Below are 14,782 nucleotides of genomic sequence, written 5' to 3'. Positions count from 1 at the left end.
GTCTTAGGGTACTTAAAGGAAAGAATCAAAAACAAAATTGAGGGTTGGGTTATCTAAAGGAGGTAAGGAACTATTATTGAAGATTGTGGCTCAATCGATCCCTAACTATGCTATGGGGATGTTCTTATTACCAAAACAGTTGTGTGTGAATATTGAGAATATGATGGCGAAGTTTTGGTGGAAAAGTTCTTCAAGTAGGGAAGGAGGTATAAGGTGGATGCGGTAGGAACGTATGTGCAAAAGTAAGGGGAATGGTGGGATGGGTTTCAGACACCTGTATGATTTTAACATAGCCCTTCTTGGACGTCAAGCTTGGAGGCTCATAACACATCAAGACACAATTGCTAGCAAGCTTTTCAAAGCTCGATATTATCCTGAGGGTTCTTTTCTTCAAGCTAAGCTGGGTAACAATCCTTCGTATGTTTGGAGGAGTATTCTGGAAGCCCAGGTGTTACTCAAAAAAGGTGCAGTTCGCACTGTGTGGAATGGTAACAATGTCAGCATTTTAGACGATCCATGGCTACCGTGTATCAACAATCCATACGTTGAGACTAATCACGAAGCTTTGGTTGGTAAGAAAGTCTCTTCTTTGATGAATGTAGAAGGTACTGACTGGGATATAGATTTATTAAGGGACATATTTGAAAGCAGAGAAATTAACCTTATTATTTCAATCCCGGTTCGATCTATGTACGAGGATACATGGTCTTGGAACAGAGAAAAGATGGGCCATTATAGTGTCAGAAGTGCATATAAATGTATCCATGAAGATAAAGATCACAGTGCAATAAACAACAGCAATACTATAGCTTGGAGTCAAATCTGGAATTTGAAAATTCCCCAAAAAGTAAAGATTTTCATGTGACGAGAATTGTCAAACTGCATTCCAACAAAGGATCAACTGTTATTAAGGAGAGTAAATGTCAGCTATCTTTGTCCGGTATGTAACTCAGCCTTGGAAACGGTGGAACATATACTTGTCACATGTCCTATAGCCTCATGCTGTTGGAACCAATGTTCTTGGGTTCATAGAAGGTCTGATCAAACTTTAATGGAATGGATGCATTTTAGTACTCACAACGACACAAATGATCAACTTGCAAGGATCTGTATGATCAGCTGGGTGCTGTGGAACAATAGAAACAGCGTTGTATGGCATCAGAAAGGTTTGGATCCTGAGGAACTTGTTAAGTCAGCTACTTTATCCCTTAATCAATGGAGAATTGCTCAAGACAAAATATTTGATAACTATCTAGGGTTTATGACCCTAGCAGACGGAAATGAGCATTGGCAACTACCACCGGAGGGCACGATTAAGGTTAACACTGACGCGACTTGTTTTGCAGAGTCTAACACTTATGCTTATGCTATGGTTGAAAGGGATCACACAGGGAGTTTGTTGGAGGCGAAAACAACTAGTAAGCACGGACACATTGATCCAATGATGGCAGAAGCGCTCAGTATTCGTGAAGCATTGAGCTGGATTAAACTCAAGTCCTGAAGGAAGGTAATCGTCGAAACAGATTGTCTTGCAGTGGTACAAGTGCTCAGGTGTTCTTCGATTCACCTGTCTTATTTGGGTTGCATAATCAGTGAATGCCAAGGATTGTTGAAGGATCTTCATAGCTATGATGTTAGAGTGAATTTTGTAAAGCGTTCCGCGAACAAGGTTGCTCACATTCTTGCGAGAAACTCTAGTTCTATAGCTGAACGTAGTTGGGTTAAAGGCGATGTTTTGCCTCATTATTTCCATGTCTTGTCTGATGATTTAAGAATTCAATGAAATCGTATTTCTTTTCTGGCAAAAAAAAAATCATTATATTATTTTAGTTATGTGCAAGTTTAAATCTCATAACAATTTACATTATTTCTTTCAAGAATAAATATAACTTTTGAATGTATATGAAAATTTTAGAAGAAAATTAGAAACAATAATTTTTTTCATATATTTAATAAAAATACTATCTTTTTTAGGGTGTCTGCTTCCATTAACACATTTATAATTAAATTTATATATTGATGGTACAATAGAGGATATCACAGGGATGGTCCCAAATGCCCATAAAATGCTGAAAATAATGATCTAAAATGCCTAAATCCAAAAAGACGAACCCAACACATTTATGGACTCACAAGTCACGGACTCCCGGAGATACGCATCTTCAATGTGCAAAACCCAACACATTTTTCCCATTAAAAAGAAAAAAGTAAGTACATGAAATATTTATTTGCAGAATGCTTGTTCCTCGTTAAAAAATTTAAAAAAATAAAATGTGTACACGTATTCAGAAAATGCATATCATGATATGCATTTGCATAAAATATGTCTTTCGTATTTTAAACACGCCCATGATAGATGCGCGTCTAGTTGATATTTTGGACTGTTACTCGCGCAAATAAATATTTTGTGTCATTATTACTGAAATATCAGTATTTGGAACATTTTTTCGATGCGATTTACAATATACATAGAAAATGTAATTATTTGACATATACGTCTTGTCTCTCTTTTTTGAATAATTATATATTTTTTTCAACAAAATAGTTATACTTATATATATTACAATTGAGTATCTCACATTAGTTACAACATTATTAGACCTATAATTATTCGGACCAAGCCCTCCTTTTTTTGATATCTCACATACTTATTTTTCAAATATATATCCTAATTTTTCCAATTAAAAAAAACTTTATTTTTCACAATAAAAACTAAAAATATTAGTAAGACGAGGTATGTCTGTAAAAATTCATGAATTTATCAATTATATATATATATATTAAAAGGTACGTGATTGTAACCGATCCATAAAATTCTATTAATCTCTATGTATATTTCTGATAGTTATATTTGAAAATAAATGTTTCAATATATAATAAATTTTTTGTTAAGTTTAAATAACTGTAATGACTATAATATATGTAATATGATAAATATATATATATATTTTAAATTTATGAATTAATAGTAAAATAAGAATAAATATAATTAAAATATTAAAATACATTTGATTTATCCAATTAATCATTGCTACTAATGATTAACTCTAAATCGGTAATATTACAGATTTATTGTGATTACCGATTTTTATAATATTGAGACCATGAAATAATATTTCTGAAGTCAAACATTTGGACGTCAGAAGTCAGAACTGAACTGTTGCTCTTCCTGTTTGATAGAATGTCTCACTGAACTTTATATTTACCCTATAATATAATTTATCCCCTACATTCTTTTGAATTCTCCTTTATCTAACTAATTTTGCCTATCATTTCAATTGGTAGGTCAAAATTATTTCATGTAAAATAATGATTGTTGCGCTTATCTACAGTTTACATATACAATGCCAAATTAAGCAGTTACTTTTTATTTTTTATTTAGGTTGTGTGCAGAGTTGTGAATTAGGTGTAATGGCGGCAGCAACAACAGCAAAGCAGGTGAAGTTAGATAAGGAATGCGAGTTACGCGTGGAAGTGAGTCCTGATTCTCCACTTCGCATTCGACTTCTCAACGGAACTGCTGAAATCTTTGGCTCTGAGATGCCTCCTCAAGTTTGGCTATCATTTCCGCCTTTCGTAAAATTTGCTGTAAGCAAGTCTTGTTTAATGCTGCCCCCCCTGGATAACTGAATGTTGCTTAAATTTTATATGTGGAGCTTCTAACAATTCGATAACGTAGTAGATTATTGTTGCGGAAATTTGTGAATACAAACTAGTTTACACACGTATAGGATTAGTTTGTGTTTTTCCTTCTCATGTTGTTAGAGAATGAATAATGGACCTTGATTTCTGAATAAATAAGGCAATTGTCGACATTCTTCAAGTCTTACTAATGTTCATTATACAGGCTAACTCGCAGGGTATGTAATGTTGGATTCTAATATATAGTTAGGTTAAGCAGAACAAAGTTAGAACACAATTACAATTACAATTAGAATAATTTAATCCAACTTGGTTACTTATGCTGCTCGACAAGTCAGAAGTTCGTAAGTGCCTTGTATTATCCTTGCTTCATCAGATATATAGAGAAAGAAAATGGACACGTTATTATCCCTAATAGGAGAAGCATATTAGATCTCTTTCCTACCTCCTAAAGCGAAATAGGCACAAGGAAAGAGCGGATTAATTTACAGTTAAAGGTTAGGTGTCATCATTTCCTATTGTTGCTTAGTGCTAGTCACCTACTTGATTTTCAATATGATGTCTATGTTATCTTTCATGTGACAATGTCAGGTTTTTACATGGTACGGAGCTACTATTGAAATGGACGGTGCCACTGAAACTTATTACACAGCAGATGAGGTACATTATTCTGTTTTGAAGACCGTCTGTTAAATTAGTATTAGCAACTAATATTTTGTTATTCTGAAGCCAGACACCAATGGTTAGTTATGTAAATGTGCATGCTGTACTGGATGCACGGAGAAACCGCGCTAAAGCATCCCCGAGCGATTCTGAGTCTTCTCAGGTACTTTATCAATTACTGTTTGTGTGGAATATAAGAATAAAATTCCTTTTCTTGCAAGTAGGAAATTTAATTCTTTTTGCATGTGCAGTCCCTTCTTATTTAAATATTCCCCAGTCTTTTATTTTTTATTGTAAAACCATCGTATATGCATTGTGCCTTTTCCTTTTAAGAAGTAATGTTAGGTTCTTATGCATTAGCTTATGAAGTTTATGATAATAACCTTGATTCTTTTCTAGTCTGTCCAAGTGTTGTCCGCAAAATATCTTAGTAGGCTTCTGTTAATTTCTGCTAGTTTGTGAGAGTAGTGTCATCTTTTAATTGTAGGGCTCTATGTGCACTAGTGCCCGCCTAGCAACTGATTTTTTAGCCACATTCTTCTTATTTCGATTGATTTTGTATGAGACTTGGTTGTCAATTTTTTAGGTATATCTATTGATCTATGAATGAAAAAAATGCAAAATTATGGCATCTAGTACCCTGTGATCCTCCTTATGTACATTGAACTGTTGTAGAATAATTATCTAATGAAGTATAACAGTCCTTGAAATCTTGTAGAAATTTCCTGTTGATATGTAGTGTATATCGTAAACAGTTTCTAGCCAGTATAAACTCCCCTATACGAATTGTTGCTTTTAGTTGTATCTAAATACACATTACTTGCAAACAGTTCCACTTTTTCTTGTCTTTCTAAAGTTTCAGTCTGTTATCTAGGGTCCAAGGGTGATTGTCGTGGGACCTACAGATTCAGGAAAGAGTACCCTGTCAAGGATGCTTCTTAGTTGGGCAGCAAAGCAAGGTTGGAAACCTACATTTGTGGATTTGGACATTGGCCAAGGATCTATAACGATTCCTGGGTGCATAGCAGCTACTCCAATTGAAGCGCCTATTGATCCTGTGGAAGGAATTCCTCTTGAAATGCCTATGGTTTACTTTTATGGACACCCAACACCTAGGTTCTAAAATTTGCAGCCCATTTATGTTGTTTGGATGTTGCAATCTATATTGCCTTTCTAATCCTTCTGGTCTCCCATACTTGCTTCAGTGCTAATGCTGATCTTTACAAGATACTGGCAACGGAACTTTCAAAAATTTTGGAGAGACAGTTAGCTGGGAACACTGAATCTCGAGCTGCAGGGATGGTGATCAATACCATGGGCTGGGTAGATGGTCTTGGTTATGAGGTACTTGAGGTCACTAAATATATATCTTTAGGTTTCGAGTAACGTTAATGCATGAATTATATATTCTTACTTATCCGTATCTTGTATCTGTTTCAGCTACTTCTACATGCGATTGATGTGTTTAATGCAACAGTTGTTCTTGTTCTGGGACAGGTTAGCTTTATTTCGTTAATAATTGAGACCTAGTTTGTGTGAATGCAGCTCTTTCTACTGTGGTTTCATCATATTTTGTACTTTAATGTGCTTGTTTGATTAGTTGTGTTTAGATACTTGACTATGACAGTTGAAAGAAAATGCTTAAGTTTAAAGTTTTAGACCAGAACTTGTGCCTAAGAATATTGTATATTGAAATAGGGAGGTATGTTGAAACTATTATGCAACGATTAAATTTGTGCAGCTCCTATGTGTTAAAGCTTTATTAATTTGTATAGTTGTACCTAAGAGTATTGTGTATTAAATTAGAGAGATATTTTGAGTTATTATATATCTACAGCTCATCATTTGTAGTCTTTCTGCATCAACTTCACACTTAGAAATCAGCTATGTGCTTGATATGCAGTTATGTTACAATCTTTATTTCTGTAGTATTTTTATTGACGATCGACCAGAATACGAATCATTATGTAACAGAAACAAAGTAAAAACTTTTTCAGAGAAATACGCGTCAACTATCTAACATTATATTTCTTGTTAGACAATTGAATAGAACTAAGTTGAATTCAAGTATAAGATATCGGATTATAAATGAGGACTCTGCTGATTGCTTCATATGAAACCCTACTTGTGTAGAATCTTGCCTCATGGTTGTGCAAAGTTGTGCAAATAGTTGTCAGGCCATAGAGATTGTGCTCCTAGCCTTAAAGTTGTCCAGATTTAGGCAATTGGCACCGCCATGCTGGTTTAGCCAAAAAAATCTATATTGTTTGTTTGATTTATGTTAGAGGTCCTGTTATGATTTTTGTTGTATCTCTTATGTATCAATATGTATATATACATAGGTCATTACTCTGTAAAGAACACTTTTGTTAAAAAACAAAAAGCATGTCTAGATTTAGGCTATTGTCACCGCACTGCTGGTTTAGGCAAAAAAATCTATATAGCTTGCTTTATTTATGTTAGAGGTCCTATTATGATTGCATTGTATCTCTTATATATATATATTTATATTTATACATACATAGGTCATTACTCCGTAAAGAACACTTATATATCTGTCTGCTCAGCATGGGCCAATCACGAAGATTTTGCGTTTGGGTGATATAGTTAATCACTTAATTCTTCAATGAAGAATGAAAAGAGAAGAACTTCCTTAACTCTCGCTAAGTGTCAATGTCTTATTAATAAATCTGAAATTTTGTTCAGGAAAAACTTTGTAGCATGCTCAGAGATGTTCTGAAAAGCAAGCCTAATGTAGATGTCGTGAAGCTTCAAAAGTCAGGTGGTGTAGTATCTAGGAACGCGAAAGTGCGTCAGAGGGCAAGAGGGCACAGAATAAGGGTAAAAGAAATTCTTTAATTTAACTCTGGGTTCTGCCATAAATTATGATAGTTATTTAATCATTTATTTGTTTATATATTATGTTTGCTTAATTATTGATTTCAGGAATACTTTTACGGCCTTTCAAATGATCTGTCCCCGCACTCTAATGTTGCTAGTTTTAGTGATTTAACTGTCTACAAATTTGGTGGTGGGCCACAGGCCCCTCGTTCTGCTCTGCCAATTGGTGCAGAGCCTGCTGCAGATCCAATAAGATTAGTTCAAGTGAAAATTGACAGCAACTTTTTGCATTTAGTCCTAGCTGTTTCATTCGCTAAGGAACCAAATGAAATAATTTCAAGGTATGGGAAATATTTCTTTGTTACTTGGGTTGGTTTCTTATAATTTATGTATGAACAGAGAAGCTACCTGTATTAGGTCAAGTATGTACATGACAGGTAAATTCCCTAGGTCTGTTTACGTCAAATGATGTGTGACTAGTTATATTATTTGTGCTGTGTTTTTAGAACAGAATAGACTGTAATAAGATGCAACAACTTTCTTTTTGTAACATATGAATTCAGGTCAGGATATTGTACGGTAACAAGAGTAACAATTCACTATAGAGATTTTACCATGTCAGCCTAAACTTTTTGATTGCTTGATTGACGACAGATAAGATAATAAACAGAGTTATTGCCTTTCACTTGTTTTCCATTGAATGTTGATCATGTAAAAAACACTTACAAAAAATTATTAGTTTTAGAAGTCACTGAACCGGGAGGGATGTTTGTTAAATCAACTTGCACAAGTTTTTACGGATTGCTTATGCATTTATAAAAACCATTACCTTCTGTGATAAGCGCGAATTTTCTGTGATGCAGTAATGTTGCTGGGTACATCTATGTGACAGAAGTCGACACTCAGAGGTTTTAATCTTGAAACCACCTCCAGCTAATCATTTCTATCTAGATGACTTTAATAGTCGTTTTCGATTGTCATTTCAGGAATAAAATCACGTACCTTGCACCGTCTGCTGGAGAACTTCCTAGTAGGTTTCTGATTATGGGTTCCTTGACTTGGATCGAAAATTGAGCGTGTTTAACAACATTGTGTGTGATTCAGGTTTCCCATAGTTTTTAAATTAATACAGCTAGACATCGACGGCCATATAATTGATGAATGCAAAAGACTTGTCTTTAAACCATGTGTTTGAGCTTTACTGGAAGGGGGAAGTGGAAACAAATTAGCTGACTTCAGGACTATCCTATAACAGGTTGTGTAAATATTAGTGGTACGTCTGATGGTCAGCTATCCCAATATATATAGAAATCCGAAGTTCCGTAAGGAGAAGTGTCGTGACTGACTTGTTTGATATACGGAAAGAGCTTAGAAGGATATAGACTTGGTCATCTATTTTATTACTCTACAAAGCTTTATTTGAAGTACAAAAAAGAAGTCTGTTCAGACTCTGTGTTATTTTTAATTCCTTAAAACAATTCATGTATATTATTGAACTTGTATGTTGTTGGTGCCTTGGTGGCGTGTTGCATTTGGGAATTGCAGTTCTCCTAGTTATTTTGCACATTGTCATTTCCTGAGACTTATGTAAACTTAGTTCTGTACTTTGAACTTGTTTTTTGAGTTGCTTAAAGGAGACACCTACACCCTTGTGATTATTTTTCATTCTACTCGAAGAAGCCTATACTTGATTACTTGGTCACCGTTTCTAACTTACTATATCAAGTAGTAAAAGGATAATTCTAAAAATCATTACTGGCAATAGAGACATATCTAGTCCTAAGATTTGGTTTTTATTGGTTCTATGTCCGTGTGTGACGTCTAGTGCAATGGGTGACGATGAGCCTAAATCTTCTTGGTGAAGTACTTTTTCAAGTAAGAGCTCTGCAATCTGAGCCACCTGCACTTTGTGCTGCTCTATTACAGTGACGGTCATTTCATATGCCTTGGCTATCCATTCTCGCACTCCGGTGTCAATAATTGCCCCTGTCTTGATACTGTAGGGCTTCAACAATTTATAACAGGAGTCCCACCTTTTCACTAAAGCCATAGATTGCTACTTGTGCATAATCGTCATCTTTTCCAAGTCATTCTGTGCTCGTGTTGATATTTTACCTAATAAAACCTGAACTAAAAGAAAACCTCTATCAGTATCACCAACCAATATTTAGAGAACTGTTGTATGATATTCACTCTCTGCCCCCTGCTCTTTTCAAAAAAGCTTTTTCACTCGGAAGTAATCATCCACATCTTAATTATTACTAATTCTGTAATCTTCTTGAAAATTTCATACTTGTAGGAATTCTATGCCAATATTTAGAGTAGCAAATACCACGTGTTTCTAGAAAAATTCTAATGCATAGCACCATAGACTAAGTCATAACTCCTGTAGGCGGGGCCGCTTCTTCGACGCCGTGTTTGGATCCTTCGCCGCTGTGGAGGTATAGCTGTGGCGGGTTCCTACAAAACAACACCGGAAAGGGGGTTTGAGTCCTGCGGCGCCTCCGGCGTGAGAATAAAAACTCGCTTTTGGAAAAGATGAAGATATATATAAATGCAGTGTGGCTGTGTGTGTATATGAGTGTGAGAGAGTGATTAACCCCAAAATCTCACCTTCTTGGGCTATTTATAGCCCAAGGGTAGGGTTTTGGGGTTGGTACCTTTAGATCATAGCCATTGGTTCTGGGAGCGGAGGACACCTGGCTGGAGTGGATGCTTTACACGTGTCAGTGTAGGACTGACTGAGGAATGTTCTGAGGATCCTCTGACACGTTACCTGATTATTCCCATGATTGATGTGTGACAGTTGTCCCCATCATGTGCTTGGGCCAGTGTCTCACGTGCTGGGATTTATCAAGGTTGGGCTTGAGGGACTTGGTCAGTCAGGATTGGTAGTGTGTAGGACTAGTCCTTCCAGGAGCTGCGTGGAGTTAGGAGTATTCCTTCCAGGAGCTATATAGAGTTAGGAGTCTAGGACTAGTCCTTCCAGGAGCTATATAGAGTTAGGGATCCGGGGCAAAGCCCTGTAGGAGCTGTATGTAATATCATGTGCCCCCCACTCCCTTATGCAGATTTTCTGGATGGGGGAGTAAACCTGGGCTTGTTTGTAGAACTTGAGCTTTTGGTTTTTTTGTTTAGAAGAATTTGCGCTTTTCTTGCCCCCTAGTCCGGATTGCGCTGACTTCGGCGAATCAGGACTAAGGTGGTTGTTTTTGGAAGAAGTTGAGCTTTTCTTACCCCCAGTCCGGATTGCGCTGAGTTCGGCGAATCTGGACTAAATTGGTTGTCTTTAGAAGGAGATGAGCTTTTCTTGGCCCCTAGTCCGGATTGTGCTGAGTTCGGAGAATCAGGACTAAGGTGATTGTCTTTAGAAGAAGTTGAGCTTTTCTTGCCCCCCAGTTCGGATTGCGCTGAGTTCGGCGAATCAGGACTAAAGTGGTTGTCTTTAGAAGGAGTTGAGCTTTTCTTGTCCTCCAGTTCAGATTGTGCTGAGTTCGGAGAATCAGGACTAAGGTGGTTGTCTTTAGGAGTTGAGCTTTTCTTGCCAGCCAGTCCGGATTGCCATTAGTTCGGCGAATCAGGACTAAAGTGTTTGTGTTTGGAAGGAGTTGCGCTTTTCTTGCCCCCCAGTCCGGATTGCGGTGAGTTCGGCGAATCCGGACTAAGGTGGTTGTCTTTAGCAGGAGTTGAGCTTTTCTTGCCCCCCAGTCCGGATTGCGGTGGGTTCGGCAAATCAGAACTAAGGTGGTTGTCTTTAGCAGGAGTTGAGCTTTTCTTGCTCCCAGTCTGGATTGAATTGAGTGGTGTAGTCCGGACTTGGAAGTTGAAACGGTTTTGGGGATTCCCCCCAATGATTTGAATTATTACGGCTGTAAGAATTGTGGATTGGAGCGCCTCATCATTAACTGTGTTAATTACTTTTTTGATGGACGCTCTAGATTTTGCCACGTGGCACTGCCTGTTGAGATTTCACCGTGCTTATAAAAGGCACTACTCCCCTCCTACTTCTTTTTTACTTTCTCTTCTTTTCTTCTCTTGCTTTTTCTTCGTGTTTTCTTCTTTTTCTTGCCGTCGTCGCCGTTTGGTCAGGAGAGTTCTTGGAGGTTCTTTATTTTTGCTTGGTCGTCCCCAACCGCTCCTTAATCTCTATTTTGTAAGCTTTCCTTTCGCTTCTTTGCACTTTTTCTTTTGTATATATTTTGCGGGATAGTTTTGTTTGCTTTTATTTTGGTTTGCAGTTGTTGGTTCGTTTTGTGTTTGTTTGCTTGAATGCGTGTATATATATCTGTATGTATATGTGGTTGTGTTATATTTTGGTGTTTGATTTTGTTTTTTAAGTGTTTCTGGAGCTAGGGTTTTTTGGTTGAGTCCGGACATGGTTGGTTAGTCCGGACTGATATATTTGTTTTTTTGTTATTTTTGTGTTGTTGTGAATTAGGTCCGGAGTAATAGGCTAGTTTTAGGGTTTGTAGTCCGGGGTGGTTGCTATGTTTTATGTTTTGTTTTGGGTTTAAAATAAAATTGAACATATGATAGTTCAGACCATTTAGCTTTCAAGATAAATAAACTGTATGGATTTAGACTAACCTTTATCACTTGTTTTAGGTTTATGTTCCGGACTAAAGCTCGTGCCAATGCATATATAACTTGCTACCCGGGGCCGTCAGGTTTAGATTTGGATTCTTCCAGCGAATATGAGCGGGTTGAGATGGGGAAGAAGGCTTCCACCTCGGACTCTAAAGCTATAACCAAGCTTTCTGTAGCTAAGATTTCTTCCAGGAAGGTACCTTGCAGTCCGGAGGGTCTATGGGTTGAGACTCCGGGGTACTTCATTACCAAGAGTGATGAGATCGACAATAGCTTCTATTATAGGAGTATCAGGTCCGGGTACGCTAGGCAGCCGAACGCGGCTCCGGTGCCTTACAATAAGGATGAGTTTGATAGGAAGTTCGTGGGTAGCATAGTGGCTAAGGAGCCCTATGAGTTGAAGGAAGAGTATGCTGCTTTGGATCATGCGGCGCAGGATTCTTCAGTCCGAGCTGCTTTCTAGCTTGATCCTCGGATAGAGTGGAGGTCGCCTGAGCCCGGAGAGAGAATATATCACAGGTCGGCTGATGGGTTTGTTCCAGTGTGGTTGGAGCATCTCCGGTCCAGGTGGAACCTGCATTGGCACTTGTTCCCGAAGCACCTGTGCAAATATGTATACAAGATCTCTTCGATGCAGATAACTCCTAATGGCATAAAATGGATGACCTGGTTTATTGATTCCTGCAACCAGTTCAAAGTTCAGCCGACTTTCAAATTGTGGCATCATATTTTTCACTTGGTCCAGTCCAGCCAGACTCCTCTTTATGAGCTTCGGTTCCGGGCTGCTAAGTGCGGTTACGGGGGCTCCTATAGGCCAGTGATTCAGCAGTCTTCCTTGAAGCATTGGAATGGTGAGCTTATCATGCTGAGGGGCTTGGACTTGTTTTATCTTCCGTATATTGCTGCTGAAGGAGTTCGGACTAGGTTCCGAAGGGATGTTCTCCGGGGAGAGGCCATCCAGATGATTTTTGCCTTTTGTGAATGCTTGGGTTTTCAGATGACCAGGGATACCTTTATGATGTATAGGACTATGCATAGGATAGCATGTAAGTTATTTATTTCCTATCTCTGAACTGTTTATTTGTTTTCTGTCAGGACTGTTTTTGGTTCTAGTATTCTTTCTTCTGTTGTAGCTATTTGTAGTTTCTGACTTGTGTTTTTGTCTTTCTTTTTGGCAGGTTTGCCGCATTATAATCCGGATATGTTATCTTTAGCATATAGTGATGCACTTAAGGGTTTGGGCAAGGCCTTTAAGCTGCCGAAGAAAGCCACTGCTGGGGGTCCGGATCAAATGCTTCGGTGGAGGAGGTCTCGCAGAGCAACGCGGTTTCAAGGCCCGGGGCTGATGTATATGAGACTGCTCCGGAGCAGAATGTTGATGTGGAGATTGGTGATGAGTACGCTAATTTGGAGGATTTGGGGCCTCTAGGGGAAGTTCCGGATGTTGAGTCCGGAAGAAAGAAGAAAAGACTCCGGACTCTTGGGTCGAAGCCTCCCCGGGCTCAAAATTTGGAAGTTGGTTCTGGGTCCGGAGATGGTAAAGGAAAAGCTGTGGATGATGAGAGTCCGGATGCAGGTAGTCCGGAGCTTGAGGATAAAATTGCTCGTTTCATGGCTGGGATTCCTACTCAAGCTGACTGGAGGAGGATGAACCAGGCCGGTTTCTATGCAAATATGAAGGAGTGCTCCCGGGTCTGGGGCCAGGTACACTTTTCTTCTGCTTTTGTTTTGCATTTGTTCCTTTGCCTTAGAATATTTTTAAGAAGTACTTTTATCGCTTTTTAGCTTGGTTGTTATATGGACGACTCTGCTTCCCTGGCTTATCATGAGCTCAAGGATTACCGGACTGCTATTGCTGATAAGGACAGTGAGATTAGTCAGCTCCGGGATCAGATCATTGTGAAGGATACTTCTCTGTCCGGATTGAACAAACACCTTTCTGATGTCACTACCCGGGCTGAGAATGCTGAAAAGGAGGCTTCAGATCTGAAATCCGAACTGGCTGAGCTCCGGAGGCAAATGTCCGCTGTGAGGCCGGAAGCTGAAGTCATAGAAGAGTTTAAGAGATCCGAAGAATATGATAAGGCGATGGCCAATGCTGGTGCTCCGGAGATTGCTCGTTGCTGGGTGGTCGCGGAGAGACATATTAAGACCGATCCGGAGGCCAGCTGGGACATCTTTGTTAGCGAGTTTATCAAGGTAAAGGAGGATATAGAGCTTGGATTGGGGGAGCCGGAGCCGTACGATAGTCCTTGCCCGAGTTTCCTGCCTGCTAATGCTCCGGAGTCTTGATTTTCTTTAAACTGTAATTTGGTTTTGCTTTAAGACTTTTGATGACTTTGATATTTGTAATATTCGTACTTTGCTCCGGGCTTGTTCTGGTCCGGTTACTTTTTAATGTTTGCTTTTATTATTGTTATTTTTCTTGGCTGTTGTTGGTAGTTTTTGCCTTAGAAAATTTTTCCAAGTAAAAATTATTGTACTAGTCCTGACTAATAGCTTGTACGGATTAGTGGTTAGCTTTTTCACTCGGAAAATTAATTTTAAGTAAAATGGTTGCACGAGTCTTGACTGATAGCTTGTCCGGACTAGTGGTGGTTTTTTACTTGGAAAATTAATTCTAAGTAAAATGGTTGCACTAGTCCTGACTAATAGATTGTCCAGACTAGTGGTGGGTTTTTATTTGGAAAATTAATTCTAAGTAAAATGGTTGCACTAGTCCTGACTAATAGCTTGTCCGGACTAGTGGTGGCTTTTTGATTAGAAAATTAATTCTAAGTAAAAATGGGTGCTCTAGTCCTGATTAATAGTTTGTCCGGACTAGTATTTGCTTTTTAGTTAGAAAATTAATTCTAAGTAAAAATGGTTGCTCTAGTCCTGACTAATAGCTTGTCCGGACTAGTGGTGGTTTTTTAGCTAGAAAATTAATTCTAAATAAAAAATGGTTGCTCTAGTCCTGACTAATGGGTTGTCCGGACTAGTGGTTGCTTTTTAGTTAGAAAATTAATTCTAAGTAAAAATGGTTGCTCTAGTCCTGACTAATATCTGG

General features: G+C 38.2%; 2 protein-coding genes across 2 annotated transcripts; both read left to right on the top strand.

The window, feature by feature from the left end:
* Positions 1-1,051: 1,051 nt before the first annotated feature.
* Positions 1,052-1,783, top strand: LOC141688243 (uncharacterized). The gene is made up of 2 exons (XM_074492879.1): positions 1,052-1,494; positions 1,594-1,783. Exons 1-2 carry the CDS (start codon positions 1,052-1,054, stop codon positions 1,781-1,783), a joined length of 633 nt encoding a protein of 210 aa, XP_074348980.1.
* Positions 1,784-3,128: 1,345 nt separating this feature from the next.
* LOC141707289 (protein CLP1 homolog) lies at positions 3,129-8,710 on the top strand. The gene is made up of 11 exons (XM_074510364.1): positions 3,129-3,281; positions 3,383-3,588; positions 4,234-4,302; positions 4,376-4,468; positions 5,180-5,421; positions 5,511-5,649; positions 5,746-5,802; positions 7,012-7,146; positions 7,252-7,487; positions 8,010-8,054; positions 8,133-8,710. The coding sequence occupies exons 2-11, from the start codon at positions 3,412-3,414 to the stop codon at positions 8,218-8,220; spliced, it is 1,281 nt and encodes a 426-aa protein (XP_074366465.1). The 5' UTR covers positions 3,129-3,281; positions 3,383-3,411; the 3' UTR covers positions 8,221-8,710.
* The last annotated feature ends 6,072 nt before the right edge of the window (positions 8,711-14,782 follow it).

The sequence above is a fragment of the Apium graveolens genome, chromosome 2 (assembly GCF_009905375.1).
Source record: "Apium graveolens cultivar Ventura chromosome 2, ASM990537v1, whole genome shotgun sequence".
NCBI classification, from domain to species: Eukaryota; Viridiplantae; Streptophyta; class Magnoliopsida; order Apiales; family Apiaceae; genus Apium; species Apium graveolens.
Note: the sequence above shows the minus strand (reverse complement) of the source record. Positions and strands in the feature narration are given on the sequence as shown.

Excerpts from the sequence above, each read along its gene's own strand:
- LOC141688243 (XM_074492879.1), top strand. The coding sequence starts at position 1,052 with ATGGAATGGATGCATTTTAGTACTCACAACGACACAAATGATCAACTT. Across the intron at positions 1,495-1,593 it reads TTGAGCTGGATTAAACTCAA|TGAATGCCAAGGATTGTTGA; the intron begins GTCCTGAAGGAA and ends TTGCATAATCAG.
- LOC141707289 (XM_074510364.1), top strand. The coding sequence starts at position 3,412 with ATGGCGGCAGCAACAACAGCAAAGCAGGTGAAGTTAGATAAGGAATGC. Across the intron at positions 3,589-4,233 it reads CGCCTTTCGTAAAATTTGCT|GTTTTTACATGGTACGGAGC; the intron begins GTAAGCAAGTCT and ends TGACAATGTCAG. Across the intron at positions 4,303-4,375 it reads CTTATTACACAGCAGATGAG|ACACCAATGGTTAGTTATGT; the intron begins GTACATTATTCT and ends TTCTGAAGCCAG.